The 17,298-nt window shown below is 41.6% G+C and overlaps 1 protein-coding gene across 1 annotated transcript in view; it reads left to right on the forward strand.

The window, feature by feature from the left end:
* LOC126337056 (protein takeout-like) overlaps nucleotides 1-17,298 on the forward strand; it is a 98,007-nt gene that overhangs the window by 66,968 nt on the left and 13,741 nt on the right. Inside the window, exon 5 of the mRNA XM_050001384.1 lies at nucleotides 396-529. Within this exon, the coding sequence (XP_049857341.1) occupies nucleotides 396-529 (134 nt within the window). The remainder of the gene's footprint in view (nucleotides 1-395; nucleotides 530-17,298) is intronic.

Below are 17,298 nucleotides of genomic sequence, written 5' to 3' on the forward strand. Positions count from 1 at the left end.
TTTAGGAAAGGATAATTATTAAAATTTAAGTATGGAAGTGCCACTACAAAGTGCTGCTGAAGATTGCTTTAGAGGCACGGGCCGGCCGATCTGGCCGACCGGTTCTACGCTTCAGTCTGGAACCGCGCCACCGCTACGATCGCAAGTTGGAATCCTGCCTCGGGCTTGGATGTGTGTGATGTCCTTAGGTTGGTTAGGATTAGTTAGTTCTAAGTTCTAGGGGACTGATGACCTCAGATGTTAAGCCCCATAGTGCTCAGAGCCATTTTAGCTATTTAAGTTGCAGGGCAAATATGTGTTATAACCTATAAACTCACATTTTTCTTTTTCTCAGCAGCTTTCCTGAGTGCACAGTAAGTGTTTCCAGCCGTCTTAGAGCCCATTTGGTGTTGCAGGGTGCCGAGAAATCTGACGCGCTTCTACTTGGACATGTTCACGCCGGTGATCACCTTCGACGCGCAGTACGAGATCCACGGTCGCGTACTGGCGTTGCCCATCTCGGGCAGCGGGGACTGCAAGCTCGTTTTCAGTGAGTATCAGACCAGCAATTCAGTCAGTGAGTACGCAGTTCCGTCAAATGCTGGACGCTGTCAGCCATTGCACCTGCTATCCGAGGTCACTCATATTCATAGCGGTACCGCGTGTGCTGCTGTTGTCATGTTCGTTTACCCAATATTTAGTTCGCTCAATACTGATTGGCACTTCCCCTACAACTCATGTAAAGTAGCAGTTTAAAATGTGTATCGATGTATGCCATAAGATGGGCGTAGTAATGTTCACCGCCACCAGATAGTGTAGCTGCAACAGCAATTACTGGTGAACATCGATAAGACAACATAGAAACAAATAGTCGTGGTCGACAGTGGAGTGACTGCTTCAGACATCCACAAGAGGTCGCCGGCCGCGGTGGTCTCGCAGTTAAGGCGCACAGTCCGGAACCGCGCGACTGCTACGGTCGCAGGTTCGAATCCTACCTCGGGCATGGATGTGTGTGATGTCCTTAGGTTAGTTAGGTTTAGGTAGTTCTAAGTTCTAGGAGACTGATGACCACAGATGTTAAGTCCCATAGTGCTCAGAGCCATTTGAACCATTTGAACCACAAGAGGTCAGTAGCCATATGTGGAGAAACAGCGCCAAGTAAGCAGATGGTGTTTCGTTGGGTATCATAATTCGGAGGAGCAAGGGACTCTGCTTGAAAAAAGCAAAAGTGCTGGGCGTCCAGCAGCTTCATGCGTACTAAACAATGCACAGCGTATCAATGACTTGATGATGGAGCACAGGCTAATCATGTTTGATGACCTAAGGTCATCAGAGAGAACCTCACGCAGAATCATCCATGAGGCAGATGAAGGTGTGGGCACAGTGTGTGCCCCATCCTTCGTCACTGCGCAGAAAGAGAAGCGTGCGGATATACGCTGACAGTTGATGCAACAGGACCGCAGTTGTTCTCTATGTATATAAATGACTTGGCTGACACGGTGGACATAAATCTGTGGTTGTTTGCTAATGATGCCGTGGTCTACGGTAAGACGCCGAAGTTGAGTGACTGTAGGAAGATGCAAGACGACTTAGACAAAGTTTCCATTTGGTGCCACGAATGGCAACTAGCCCTAAATATGGAAAAAATGTAAGTTGCCAATGAGTAGCAAGATCAAATCTATAATGTTCGGAATCAGTATTACTGGTGCCCTACTTGACATACTCTTCTAAATGTCTGGGCATAACGTTGCAAAGGGGGAACGGGCATGTGAGAACTGTGACAGGGAAGGTGAATGGTCGACTTCGGTTTACTGGGAGAATTTTAGCAACTTGTCGTTCGCCTGTAAAGGATACTGCATGTAGGACACCGGTGCAACCTTCTCTTGAGTATTGCTTGAGTGTTTGCGATTCGTACTAGGTCGAATTAAAGGAAGACATCGAAATAATTCAGAGGCGTGCTGCTAGGTTTGTTACTCGTAGTCTCGAACAAACCATAAGTGTTACGGAGATGCTTCGGAAACTCAGCTGGAAATCCTTGGAGGGAAGGCGACGTTGCCTTTGAGGAACACTATTGAGTAAATTTAGAGAACCGGCAACTGAAGCTACCTGACGAACGATTCTACTGCCGCCAACATACATTGCGGGTAAGGACAAGTATGACAAGATACGAGAAATTAGTGCTCATACGGAGGTACACCGACAGTCTTTTTGCCTCACTCTATTTGCGAGCGGAACAGGGAAGGAAATGACACGTAGTTGTACAGAGTAACTTCCGCACACCCTTACGGTGAATTGCGGAGTATCTATGTAGGTATAGATGTAGAACAGTACAGAGCAGATCCAGCGGAGTTCTGTGAGCGTCTGGTCAGTGTCGATGAGTCATGGTTCTTCCCTGAGATCCCAGAAAATAAATGCCAGTGTATGAGGTAGAAACTTAGTGGGACCCTTGTCCCAGGAAGTCGCCTTCAGGGCTGTTAGTATAGAAACAAATGGTGACTGTGTTCTGCTCAGTAAGGGATACTGCTGGTGGATTGACTCCCTCCCAATATAACCCATAGCGTGTATCTATACTGCAGTTCACTGCACCAAAGCCGCTGACGCATTAAAAAAAGCCGCCTCGGAAAATGGGGCCGCAGTGTTCTGCTCCGACACGACAATGAGCGGCCACAAGTCAGCCACCATGCAGGAACTAGGGTTTATTGCGCTGCCACATAATCCATATTCGCCGTACCTGGTTACTAGCGACAGTGCCGTATTGGACGTAATTGAAGAGGTCGTGCAGGGTAAGAAGTTTAACACGAATGGCGAACTTCGTACAGATATTAGTCAGTGGAGCCAGAATGCCCCAAAAGAATAATCGGCTAAGCAATTAAGGAAGCTGGCAGAACGATGGCAAAAGTGCAAAGACTCTGGCGAGGAATACGTGTAACATTACCTGTATTCGTTTTTCAGTAAATGCCCCCTGTGAACACAGAAAATTGTAGTGCCAATCAGTTTTGAAAGTGTCAAGTAACACATCGCTCTGTGTCTTCGAAAGGTAGTGATAATAGACAGACAAGAAGATTACATGTTTTTAATTGCGGCCTTCTGAGTTAAGGATTCTTCAGAGCAAGGGTACAATTTTAATCTGCCAGACAGTTTTGGAGTAATGTACACTAGCTGCGGTGTTAAAGAACCGAAGAATGATGTTGCTTCTTTAAAGTATTATTCAGACTTTCTATCAATGTGATTTAAACGGAGTGTTTATGAATACTGAAGAAACTGTGCTACTAAAGGGCTGCCTCGGTTTACGCTGCAAGATGCACTTACCAGTGGCAGATTGTCTACCTAACGGCTTCCAAGCCAACAAAAATTTGAATTACAATGTTTCACTTACTTAATGACGAAATTTAAAACGCGTCCATTACCTACTCATTAAGAGGTATAAATTCATTTCTAGCATTAACCCTATTAGCATGTTATCAAAGTTAGAAACTGTATGTACGTCTGGAGAAAGTGTGATTCACACTGCGCTAATTGCCCAGACCGCATTTAGCCAGTATTTGAGATTGAAAGTACTTAGCGACTTCCCACAGACTTCACACATAATTTCAAACCTTTTCGAAACTTTTTCTCTCTGACACGTATCACAAAATGATAAAATGTAAAAAGTCTGTCGCTTACTATATTTTCGCTGTTCATGGAGAAAAACATCAGCATCAGGAACGGCGTTTTGATTTATTACTTGTTTACTACTAACTTTATTTGCACCATATTTTGCAGACTGTATCCACATATACTTTTGAATGTAACTACAAAATTATATCACTGTACGAAACGTGGACTTTCTAATCAAAAGTATCCGGACGCCTGGCTGAAAAGGACTTACAAGTTTGTGGAGCCCTAAATCGGTAACGCTGGAATTCAGTATGGTGTTGGACCACCCTTAGCCTTGACGACAGCTTCCAATGTCGCAGGCATACTTTCAATCACCTTTTGGTAGGTTTCTGGGGTAGTGGCAGCCCATTCTTAACGGAGTGAAGTGAGGTATCGATGTCGGCTGGTGAGGCCTCGCACGAAGACGGCGTTCCAAAATATTCCAAAGTTGTTCTATAGGATTCAGGTCAGGACTCTGTGCAGGTCAGTCCATTACAGAGATGTTTTTGTCGTGTAACAACTCCGCCACACGTTGCGCATTATGAACAGGTTCTCGATCGTGTTGAAATATGCAATGGCCATCCACGAATTGCTCTTCAACAGTGGGAAGCAAGCAGGAGCTTATAACATCAATGAAGGCCTGTGCTGTGATAGTTCCACGCAATACAACGAGGGGTGCAATCCTCTCCATGAAAAACACGACTCCACTGCCTCCGAATTTTACTGTTGGCACTACACCGCTGGCAAACGACGTTCACCGGGCATTCGCCATAATCACATTCTGCCATCGGATCGCAACATTGTGTACCGTGATTCGCCACTCCCCACAACGTTTTTCCACTGTTCAGTCGTCCAATGTTTATACTCCTTACACCAAGCGAGGCGTCGATTGACATTTACCGGCTTGATATGGACTTATGAGCAGCCGCTCGATCATGAAATCCAAGTTTTCTCATTGTTGTTGTTGTTGTCTTCAGTCCTGAGACTGGTTTGATGCAGCTCTCCATGCTACTCTATCCTGTGCAAGCTGCTTCATCTCCCAGTACCTACTACAACCTACATCCTTCTGAATCTGCTTAGTGTACTTATCTCTCGGTCTCCCTCTACGATTTTTACCCTCCACGCTGCCCTCCAACGCTAAATTTGTGATCCCTTGATGCCTCAAAACATGTCCTACCAACCGATCCCTTCTTCTAGTCAAGTTGTGCCACAAACTTCTCTTCTCCCCAATCCTATTCAATGCCTCCTCATTAGTTACGTGATCTATCCACCTTATCTTCAGTATTCTTCTGTAGCACCACATTTCGAAAGCTTCTATTCTCTTCTTGTCCAAACTAGTTATCGTCCATGTTTCACTTCCATACATGGCTACACTCCAAACAAATACTTTCAGAAACGACTTCCTGATACATAAATCTATATTCGATGTTAACAAATTTCTCTTCTTCAGGAACGCTTTCCTTGCCATTGCTAGTCTACATTTTATATCCTCTCTACTTCGACCATCATCAGTTATTTTACTTCCTAAATAGCAAAACTCCTTTACTACTTGAAGTGTCTCATTTCCTAATCTAATTCCCTCAGCATCACCCGATTTAATTTGACTACATTCCATTATCCTCGTTTTGCTTTTGTTGATGTTCATCTTATATCCTCCTTTCAAGTCACTGTCCATTCCGTTCAACTGCTCTTCCAAGTCCTTTGCCGTCTCTGACAGAATTACAATGTCATCGGCGAACCTCAAATTTTTTACTTCGTCTTCATGAATTTTAATACCTACTCCAAATTTTTCTTTTGTTTCCTTTACTGCTTGCTCAATATACAGATTGAATAACATCGGGGAGAGGCTACAACCCTGTCTCACTCCTTTCCCAACCACTGCTTCCCTTTCATGCCCCTCGACTCTAATGACTGCCATCTGGTTTCTGTACAAATTGTAAATAGCCTTTCGCTCCCTGTATTTTACCCCTGCCACCTTTAGAATTTGAAAAAGAGTATTCCAGTCAACATTGTCAAAAGCTTTCTCTAAGTCTACAAATGCTAGAAACGTAGGTTTGCCTTTCCTTAATCTTTCTTCTAAGATAAGTCGTAAGGTCAGTATTGCCTCACGTGTTCCAACATTTCGACGGAATCCAAACTGATCCTCCCCGAGGTCCGCATCTGCCAGTTTTTCCATTCGTCTGTAAAGAATTCGCGTTAGTATTTTGCAGCTGTGACTTATTAAACTGATAGTTCAGTAATTTTCACATCTGTCAGCACCTGCTTTCTTTGGGATTGGAATTATTATATTCTTCTTGAAGTCTGAGGGTATTTCGCCTGTCTCATACATCTTGCTCACCAGCTGGTAGAGTTTTGTCATGACTGGCTCTCCCAAGGCCGTCAATAGTTCTAATGGAATGTTGTCTACTCCGGGGGCCTTGTTTCGACTCAGGTCTTTCAGTGCTCTGTCAAACTCTTCACGCAGTATCGTATCTCCCATTTCGTCTTCATCTACATCCTCTTCCATTTCCATAATATTGTCCTCAAGTACATCACCCTTGTATAAACCTTCTATATACTCCTTCCACCTTTCTGCCTTCCCTTCTTTGCTTAGAACTGGGTTGCCATCTGAGCTCTTGATATTCATACACGTGGTTCTCTTCTCTCCAAAGGTCTCTTTAATTTTCCTGTAGGCAGTATCTATCTTACCCCTAGTGAGATAAGCTTCTACATTCTTACATTTGTCCTCTAGCCATCCCTGTTTAGCCATTTTGCACTTCCTGTCGATCTCATTTTTGAGACGTCTGTATTCCTTTTTGCCTGCTTCATTTACTGCATTTTTATATTTTCTCCTTTCATCAATTAAATTCAATATTTCTTCTGTTACCCAAGGATTTCTAGCAGCCCTCGTCTTTTTACCTACTTTATCCTCTGCTGCCTTCACTGCTTCATCCCTCAGAGCTACCCATTCTTCTTCTACGGTATTTCTTTCCCCTATTCCTGTCAATTGACCCCTTATGCTCTCCCTGAAACTCTGTACAACCTCTGGTTCTTTCAGTTTATCCAGGTCCCATCTCCTTAATTTCCCACATTTTTGCAGTTTCTTCAGTTTTAATCTACAGGTCATAACCAATAGATTGTGGTCCGAGTCCACATCTGCCCCTGGAAATGTCTTACTACTTAAAACCTGGTTCCTAAATCTCTGTCTTACCATTATATAATCTATTTGATACCTTTTAGTATCTCCAGGGTTCTTCCACGTATACAACCTTCCTTCATGATTCTTAAACCAAGTGTTAGCTATGATTAAGTTGTGCTCTGTGCAAAATTCTACTAGGCGGCTTCCTCTTTCATTTCTTAGCCCCAATCCATATTCACCTACTATGTTTCCTTCTCTCCCTTTTCCTACTGCCGAATTCCAGTCACCCATTACTATTAAATTTTCGTCTCCCTTCACTATCTGAACAATTTCTTTTATTTCATCGTACATTTCTTCAATTTCTTCATCATCTGCAGAGCTAGTTGGCATATAAACTTGTACTACTGTAGTAGGTGTGGGCTTCGTATCTATCTTGGCCACAATAATGCGTTCACTATGCTGTTTGTAGTAGCTTACCCGCATTCCTATTTTCCTATTCATTATTAAACCTACTCCTGCATTACCCCTATTTGATTTTGTGTTTATAACCCTGTAGTTACCTGACCAGAAGTCTTGTTCCTCCTGCCACCGAACTTCACTAATTCCCACTATATCTAACTTTAACCTATCCATTTCACTTTTTAAATTTTCTAACCTACCTGCCCGATTAAGGGATCTGACATTCCACGCTTTCCACGTTTTCTCATACCTAGATTAAATGTGATGGTACCTGCAGTGGATCCTGACGCAGTTTGGAATTCCTGTGTGATGGTCTGGATAGATGTCTGCCTATTACACAATGAGACCCTCTTCAACCGTCGGCGGTCTCTGTCAGTCAACAGAAGAGGTCGGTCTGTGCACCTTTATGCTGTATGTATCCCTTCACGTTTCCATTTCACTACCCATAGGAAACAGTGGAGCTAGGAATGTTGAGAAGTGTGGAAATCTCGAGTACGGACGTATTACACAAGTGACACCCAATCACCTGACAACGCTCGAAGTCCGTGAGTTCTGTGGAACGTCCCATTCTGCTCTCTCACAATCTCTAATGACTGCTGAGGGCGCGGATGTAGAGTACCTGGCAGTAGGTGTCGGCACAATGCACCTAACATCAAAAAGTATGATTTTGTGGGTGTCAGATACTTTTGATCACATACTGTAGTTCGGGAACGTTTCACACATGGGAGGTTGATTCTTCAAAGATTCATTTGTGGCGGGTTACTAGTATTTACTGAAAAAAAAAACAGAACGAAAACAGAATAATAATTCTACTTGTCGGAATATCATACACACGTAATTGAGTCAGAGATTCCTGGTGTCGTAGACAGTATGTCATACAGAATGAATTAGTTTGGCGAGTCACTGGACTAGAAAGGTGGCAAATGTGTCGTTACCATTAGCCTGGCATTCGAGAGCAGTAAGGGGAACACCTGCCGTATGAGAGGAGATCGCGTTCCGATCTAATGTGCCGGGCGTGTGAGGATCTCCGAAGTCGTACAAGCATTGATGTTTTCACGTGATGTCGTGTGAAGTGTCTACCATGTGGTCTTAGAATCCGGATATTTCGCCACCGTCAGAATTAGTTGCGTAGCAGTTACGTGCGATGAGAAGAATTACCGGTAGCTGACGTGTATTCTAACAGTGAACTGACAGGGCACAGTCGATACCACACACAACAATTGATCAGTAACGTTAACATACGAAAGCACTTTCTCGGTAACGCATAGAGAAGCCTTCGCCCTTCGCCTCTTAACTGGTACTTTCAGTCGCTGCGTGTCACGTGACACATACACACACATTAGCACAGTTTCCAAATCATTGTCAGTGGTTACTCGAAGAACGAAAAAGATCGATCGCAGTAATGATTCTAGTTACAAGCTGTTGAACGCTCGTTTAAAGATATGAGTAAGTCCAGAACCACCATTCTACTTGATAACAGAGTATAAGTGCCCTTCTCGCCTACAGATGCGCTTCGTAGGCCGTTTCACATCCTTGCTGTTATGACATAGAATAGTTTTTGGCTGTTGTATGGCGTTCCTAAATCTCATGAGGGTTGCATTATACGTGGGTCTCAACTTAATTAGCGGCAGCTATTTGTTTAAAACTTACACTGAACAGATACATTTTTTTATGTTCTACTGTCCTTCAGTGTTGCGACTAGCATTACACGTAGCCAGGGAGTGTGGTGAGAGGTTCAACACCACTTCCCAACCCCATCGATCGAGCAAACCAGTCACAATTTGCCCCATCTGTGCCAGATCATTGGGCTGCAAATTGATGGGCGAGTCCTACAAAAATTGTCACCGTTCCTTTCTCGAAGCTGTTCATGTTTGGCACACGGCCTGCCACCAGCTCAGAGAAAGAGGCGCGTACACTTTTGCAGGACCCGCTCCTCATTTTGCAGGACAATGCTCAGGCGCTGACCGCTTAAGTTGTGACTGATTTATTCCATCGTTTACCTGGGAAATGTTGTGCCACTTATCACACTCCACGGACTCAAGTCGTTGTGATTTGAACTTTATAGTTAAATTTAAAGAAGCCCTTCATAACATTCGCTTCAGAACTGTTACGGAAATTCATCGGGCAATAGACACTTCCAGCCGAACTGCCAACACAACTGGCGCTAATAAGGCTATCACGACCTCTACATCGCTGGCAACGCGTTAGACAAATTACAGGTTACTTCTCTGAAAGATCGTAAAACTTTGAAACAGATATCTATTTGTATTAGTTGTAAATAAACAGTCACCACAATTAAAGCTACAACCCTCGTAGATAAAGTGCGCGGATGTACACAGTGTCGGAAGGATGGGTTTGTCACAGTTACTCACCTCTGCATTCCATCTCATTTCAGCCTCATACCACGCCTCGTCCATACATCACCTGCAATTTCACCACACTGCACTGTAGAAGGGAATGCTAAATGATGGTCTACAAGTTTCGAACACACTTGCGTGTATTTTGATACCTAAAGTACTCAAGTACAGTTTATAGAGTTCTGCAGTCATTTTCTACTAGTGGGCACGGCAAACTAAGGGCGTAACAGTACTGCTGTTACAAACCCCGTATATTCCATGATACTTAACATTACCAAAATATGAATGTCTCTAATTCAGTCTGTGGGGCGGCGGGTGGAAATTTTGTTGTTATTAAAATGTTTTATAATGTAGAAATGTCTTTCCCGGCCGATGCACCATATTTGGGGCGGCGGGGGGAATTTATTTGTTAATGAAATATTCCTATGATTTATTTTATGCTGTTGTTTACCGTTCCCAACACTGGCTCTCTAACTACAATATTGGCTACCAGAAAGTGATTAGCAAAACGTGAAGCCTGTAATTACAATTCCTAGTGCCCACTTCAACTGAGAAATGCATTTGTAGCTACAGCTTATAGCTCTGAGGAATTAGGAGATTGTCTGGGATTCACAATCAAAAACGATTCACTCTAAAAGGTTCACTATATTCTGAAAGTCACTGACCAAAAAGAATCCACACAATCCAACTACCAGAGCAGTTCAGAGTCTAATGCGCTGATTCAACTATAACTGTTCAAATTAAATGTTTAAGTGAATACTCGCCATAATTTGATGATAATGTTCATCAAACGCCACGCTAAATAATGGTAGAAAGTCTGACCCGCGGCGGCACGTGAAAATACGACATACGCGAACTGAAGATAGATTATCAAAATCATCCCAGAATTAACACTTCACTTTAAAACGATTTCATGGTTACGCGTATCCAGAGTAACTTATTACGGTATCCGAGGCTGTTTCTAGCAACGATACCGACGCGACGCGACGCTACTCGACTCCCGGCACTGGTGGTGTGCTGCTCAGCGTCTGGAGATAACTGGGGCCTTTCTTTCTCACGCACCGTTCTTATATATAAAGCCGCGGTGCGGACGGCTAAGGGAACGCCTGATTAAATCTGCTGTCCCGACTAGCCGCTGGGCTAGTAATGCACCACTTTAAGTTATCAAATAAATAATTGCTTCCTTTGCTGATAGCCAATGAAGCTCTAAATTTAAATGTGCAATCAGCACACAGGTAAGTAATCATAATAAAAGTCTGACGTGGCTAAGTCCAATGTTTTGGGCGAGAGAATTAATTTAATTACACTATACGCCGGAGACGAGCTCTGAACTTGACCTCTGGAGACACGTTATCGTTATAGTTTTATAGTTATTGAGTTGAAATTTCTCACATCTTTATGATTACAGAGAATCTCCCTTCTACTTAAATTTAAACATCCTAGCTTTATTTATTTGCCTACTTAATCTATCTTGCTTCCTTAATTTTTATGACAAAAACAGAAAATCATGAATTTCAACTAAAATTTTAATTTATGAGATCCAGAATACTGTTTCTACTAAAATTATTATGCAAAAGGAATCTAAATATAAATTTTTAAGTTGTAGCTTTTTTTCTGTTGCGCCAATGATTTTTACAGAAAAACATCCAAATTTCGAAAATGGTTAAAGTTATTGAACGGATATTTAACACATACTGATTTAGTATTACTCCTGACATGCTAGAAACTTTTCAAGTTATTTACTTCATTTTAAAGGATTGCGCAACATTTATGACGTCAGAGATAGTTACAGTGGACTGGCTGGCACACAATGGAAAGACTGATGTGAATTTCATACGGCGTGAGTAGGCTGCTTCCCTACAAGTCCCAACGCTATTTTTGAAAAATCAGTCTTCTGGGTGATTTGATGCGGCCCGCCACGATTTCCTCTCCTGTGTCAACTCTTTCATCTCAGAGATGTATCCCGGTCTCTGTCTTTCTCTGCCGTTTTTAGCCTTTACAGTTCACTCTAGTGATATTCTCTGACGTCTTAATAGATTTCCTACCATCTTGTCCCTTTTCTTATCAGAGTTTTCCACATATTTATATCCTCGTCTCATTCCTTACCTTATCAATCGACTTAATCTTCAACATTCTTCTGTAGCACCATGTCTCTAATCTTCAAGCCTTTTGTGTTCCGGTTTTCCAGTAGTCCATGTTTCACATGCAAATAATGCTGTGCTCCAAAAGTACATTCTCAGAAATTTCTTCATCAAATGAAGGGCTATGTTTTATACTGGGAGACTTCACTTGGCCCGAAATGCCCTTTTCGCCATTGCTAGTCTGCTTTTGATGTCCTCCTTGCTCCGTCCATCACTCGTTATTTCGCTGCCTAGGTAGCAGAATTTCTTAACTTCACCTACTTCGTGATCATCAGTTCGTATGTTAAGTTGCTCGGCGTTCTAATTTCTGCTAAATCTCATTACATTCGTCTTTCTTCGATTCACTCTCAATCCATATTTCGTGCTCAGCAGACAGTTCGATCCAGAGAACAGTTCCTGTAATTCTTCTGCACTTTCGCTGAGAATACCTATTTCATCGTCAATTTCACCCTTAATTTTAACCAGGCTGTTTAACCTTTCCTTTATTTCAGACATTATTCTTCGATGTATAGATTGAACAGTAGGGGTAACAGACTGCATCCCTGTCTTACACTCTTTTTACTCCGGGTGCAGTGTTCTTGTTCTTCCAGTCTTACCGTTCCCTCTTGTTTCTTGTACATATTACATATTACCCATCTTTCCCCATACCTTACCCTACTTTTATTAGATTTTCGAACACCTTCCATCATTCTACATTGTCGAACTTATTTTCAGTGTCGAGATATCTTATAAACGTGTTTTGATTTTTCTTCAGTGTTGCTTCCATTATCAACCGGAAGGTTGGAACTGCCTCCTTGATGTCTTTACCTTTCGTAAAGTAAAACTAGTCGTCGTCTAATAGACTCTCATTTTTCTTTTGCATTCTACTATATATTATTCTTGTAAGAAATTTGGATTCACCAGCTGTTAAGCTGATTGTGAGGTAACTCGCGTGCTTGTAGGCTCTTGCTATCTTCGGAACTGTGTGGATGACGTTTTTCCGAAGGTCTGATGGTCTCTTACGTTCTATACACCAATGTGAATTGATGTTTTGTTGCCACTTCCCCGAATAATTTTATAAATTCAATGGAATGTTATCCATTCCTTTTGTGTTATTTGACCTTAATTCGTTCCAAGCTCTTTTAAATTCTGATTCTAAGTCTGGATCCCCTATCTCATCCCTGTAGTCTGATGTTTCTTCTTTTATTAAGTCATCAGACAGATCCTCGACCCCATAGAGGCCTTCGGTGTACTCTTTGCAGCTGTACCCTCTCCCCTTTGTATTTAACAGTGGATTTCCAGTTGCACTTTTAATGTTCTCCTCCTTGCATTTAAATTCACCGAAGGTTGTTTTGATTTTCCTGTATGCTGAGTCACTCTTTCGACAAACATTTGTTTTCAATGTCTTCACATTTATCATGGAGCGATTTCGCCTTAGCGTCTGTACTTCCTATTTATTTTACTACTAAGTGACTGGTATGTCTGTATCCCTGAATTTCAATGAACATTTTTGCACTTCCTTCTTTCTTCGATCATTTGAAGTATTTCTCCTGTTACCCTTGGTTTCTGCGCAGTTAACTTCTTTGTCCTACGTTTTCATTGCAATTTTTGTGATCGCCCTTTTCAGAGATGTCTATTCCTCTTCAACTAAAGTATTTACTGACCTACTCGTTACGACAGCATCCATACCCTCAGAGAGCTTCAAGTACACCTCTTTATTCCTTAGCTCTTCCGTACCCAGTTGTTTACGCAACCATTCTGCGTGACTAAACTCAGAAACGGCGTGCTCGTATTGCGAAAATGTGTAAAAGGTCGTCTATTAATGACTCAGCAATATAAAATCATGCACATTTAGTGCCTGTTTAACCAGTCCCTTTCTGTGCACTTGCTATAATTACAATTAAAGTTTTAGAAAAAAATGACACGAATTTCCAATATTGAAGCCACGTTATCGCACTTCCATTTAACAGCGAGGACACTAACTTTGTAAACATAGGCAATCCATCCACAAGACCTTCACAGGGATCCAGTATGACCCAGATTGCTCTTGCAGAATCAGCGAGAAAGCTAGAAGCGCTTCAATGGTGCTCAGCCACACTAAACAATCCGGGCGTGTAACTTGAATTGTTCGAGATAAGAGCGACTGTAAGCAAGGGAACCGAAAAGCTTTGGATGTTGCCAGTTATGGAGCGTTTGCGTGGTTTGTTATGTCTGCGGTCGGGCTTTGTATCTACGACCACTACAGGAACTTACTAACTAGTATTGTGCATTAATTTTGGAACTTACTAACTGGTATTTGCGTTCGTTTTTCTTTTTTTGTGACCATTAACGGGCTCCTGCACTTTCAGCATTGCAAGAGGACATGATATCGCTCTGGAGTCAAGTTAGTGTGGCCTGAAAAAAATCTATGGCCGTGAGGCTGTTTATGAGACGCATACGACAACTGTCGTGTAGAACACAGCGAGTAATTGTGGTAGCTCCGGCGGTGACCGCTCAGGAAGGAGAGGCTCAATATTTTCCTGACGCATTTCTTGCTGAACAGCTTCATCTGTGGCAATCTACAAATCTCAACTTTTCCCTGTATTCTTAATATAAAAAAATGTTTATTGTAAGCATTTCCTTTTCCTTTTTAATTTTACAATTATATAAAACCATAACGTTGTTAGAGCACTAGGAAATCAAATTAGATTCATTTAAAGTACATGTACTTTATATTGTGAAAACGGTGGCATGCCTTAGTCACGAAGTGGCAGAGCAATTGTGACAATAAAAATGGCAGCAAATAAATAAATAAACAGTTCCCGAACTGTTTCTGTGTCTGACGGTGTCTGTACCATAGCGTGTCAACACCGTCATCAGGCTCAAACAGGATTTTTAAATCAGAAACTTGCTTATATACATTTGTGAATAGGCTTAATTCTTGTAACGTATTTTTTGATTTTCGGTAATTTAATTGATTTATTCTAGCTAAAGTATTATTTTTGCCATGAGTGAGAAGTGCCTGACTTGCCGTAGAATTGTTAGTTCCGGGGTTTGGTGTGATGGATGCATTAGTTTTTTTCATTGGGGGGACTGTAGTGGCGTGGGTGCCGGGAAAGTGGATCAGGGTCAACAGTGGTTATGTAGGATTTGCAGCAGAGATAGGAAGATAGTGGAACAGGAGAGGAAAATTGCTGCCCTACACGCTAAGCTAGATCAGGCTAGGGAAGATCTGGACAGGTTAAGGAGGGAGAAGGGCAAAGAGAGGCGGGAAGTGGCAACAGGTAACAGAAGGAACAGGCCTAGAGCTAAGTCTGACACTTTTGTGGTGAATGTCCAAAATAAGTTTGACCTGTTGCTTCAATTAGAAACTGATGAGCCTCGAGCAGAGGTAGGTGTAGACAGGACACAACAAACTTTCAATAGGAAATTGAAAAAGAATGTAGGAAAGTCATCGAAAAGGAAGAAAGTTTTGTTGTTAGGCAGTTCTCATACCAGAGGTGTAGGCCAACTTCCGCATGAGGAATTAGGACCAGAATACCAGGTCACAAATTTTTTCAAACCAGTTGCTATTCTGGATCAGGTGACAGAGGATTTAGGTTGACTCTGTAAAGGATTTACCGGGGAAGACACCGTGGTTATTGTGGGAGGGCCAGGGAACAGTATCGACAGAGATCCTGGGTACAGTATAGAGTGTGACCTGGTAAAGATTGCGTCGGAATCGAGACACACCAATGTTGAATTTGTATCTGACCTGAGACGCCATGACCGGCATCATTTGAACTCTTCTGTTGGGAGAGTTAATTTGGAGTTGGATCAGCTGCTTGGGTCAGTTACAGGGCTCATGTTGGTGTGGTGCCTGTTAATTCTCTCAGTAGGTGGGACTATACCAGGCATGGCCTACATCTCAATAGGAAAGGGAAGGGTAAACTGGCTGGGGTAATAGCAGGTAATTTAATGGCGGGAGGCACTGCCATGAATGGTGAAATACCAGTGGCTACAGGTGTTGGAGCAGCACCTTTTTTAGGATAGGTAAGACAGAAAGATGTCAAGTTCTACGAGAGGTCAGGATTGAAACAAATCTTCAGTTTAGGAAAGAAATTAAACAGCACAATTCTAGCACATTGTATCACCAATCACAGCTGCCAATTACAAATTTTCACCAATCACCAGAAATTTTATCTCCACCAAGTTGTATCTCAGTCCTAGGTAATTGCATTGATGAATTAAAGTCACCCAACCCAGTTGACATAATCTGCCTCTCTGAACCCCATGTGACCAGTGGTATAGGAACTAGGCCTAACCACAATGAGAAACTCAGACAGGAGAGTACTGCAAATGTTAGAATAAGGAAAGGTTCTCATAAAACTATAATTAAAAATAATGTAAGTATATTTCATCAAAATATTGGGAGTTTAAAGAATAAAATAGATGAGCTTCTGGTTTGTTTAGAAGATTTAGAAGCTGAGGATGAAATAGATATACTATGCCTGTCTGAGCATCACATTGTTACTGGATAAGGTAAATGTAAGTGGATATAAGCTCTTTGCACATGTAATTAGAGAAAATATGGAGAAAGGAGGAGTTGCCATATATGTCAAAAGTTATCATTGTGCAAAAAGTATAGAAACAAAAACATTTTGTGTAGAGAAACATGTAGAAGCATGTGCCTGTGAGCTTAAGTTCAATAAAGGCACATTTATAATTGTAACTGTATATAGGTCCCCATTGGGAAATTTTCATCTATTCCTGAAAAATTTGGACTCCTTGTTGTGCTATCTGTCAGACAGGGGGGAAGCAAATTATTATTTGTGGGGACTTCAATGTAGATTCTCTGAAAGAGGCTAACAGGAAAAATGACCATGAAGTATTACTCGGTTCTTTCAATTTGACACCCATTATTGATTTTCCTGAATGGGTGGTAAAGGATAGCAGCTCACTGATTGATAACTTCTTTCTAGACCAAGATAAGTTTAACCAGATAAATGCTCAGCCTGTTGAGAATGGTCTTTCTGATCATAGTGCACAGCTAGTTACAATATGTGACATAGCTCCATTCATCAATACTAAACAGTCCTCCAAAGTAGTACGTTCAGTCAACGATTTGACAATTGCAAATTTCAGGGAAGGCGTACAGCAGTTAGACTGGGATGAGGTGTACCATGAACCTGATGCCAATTTAAAATATAATTTATTTCATGACACTTTTGTAAATGCATTTGAAAACTGCTTCCCCAAGAAAATAGTTAAATGTACTTGTAAGAAACCATCTAACAAACCATAGCTTACTAAGGGTATAAAAATATATTTTAATTAGAAAAGTGAAATGTATGTGACAGCAAGAAAGGGTAGTGACCCAGAAACTAACAAACATTATAAAAACTACTGTGCTATATTAAAAAAAAGTTATTAAAAATTCAGAAGTATGTGTATCATGCCTGAAATGAGCAACTCTGATAATAAATTTAAAACAATTTGGAATATTATTAAAAGAGAAAAGGGTCAACCAAGAGCACAGGAAGACAGTATTACCATCAAATTGAATGAAAACTTTACGAACAAAAACCAGAAGTTGAAAAATATTTTTAATAATCATTTTCTAAATGTTGTGGATATAGTAGGATCAAGGTGTTCATTAGAAGATGCTAGG

Source organism: Schistocerca gregaria, chromosome 2 (genome assembly GCF_023897955.1).
Source record: "Schistocerca gregaria isolate iqSchGreg1 chromosome 2, iqSchGreg1.2, whole genome shotgun sequence".
In the NCBI taxonomy this organism is placed as follows: domain Eukaryota; kingdom Metazoa; phylum Arthropoda; class Insecta; order Orthoptera; family Acrididae; genus Schistocerca; species Schistocerca gregaria.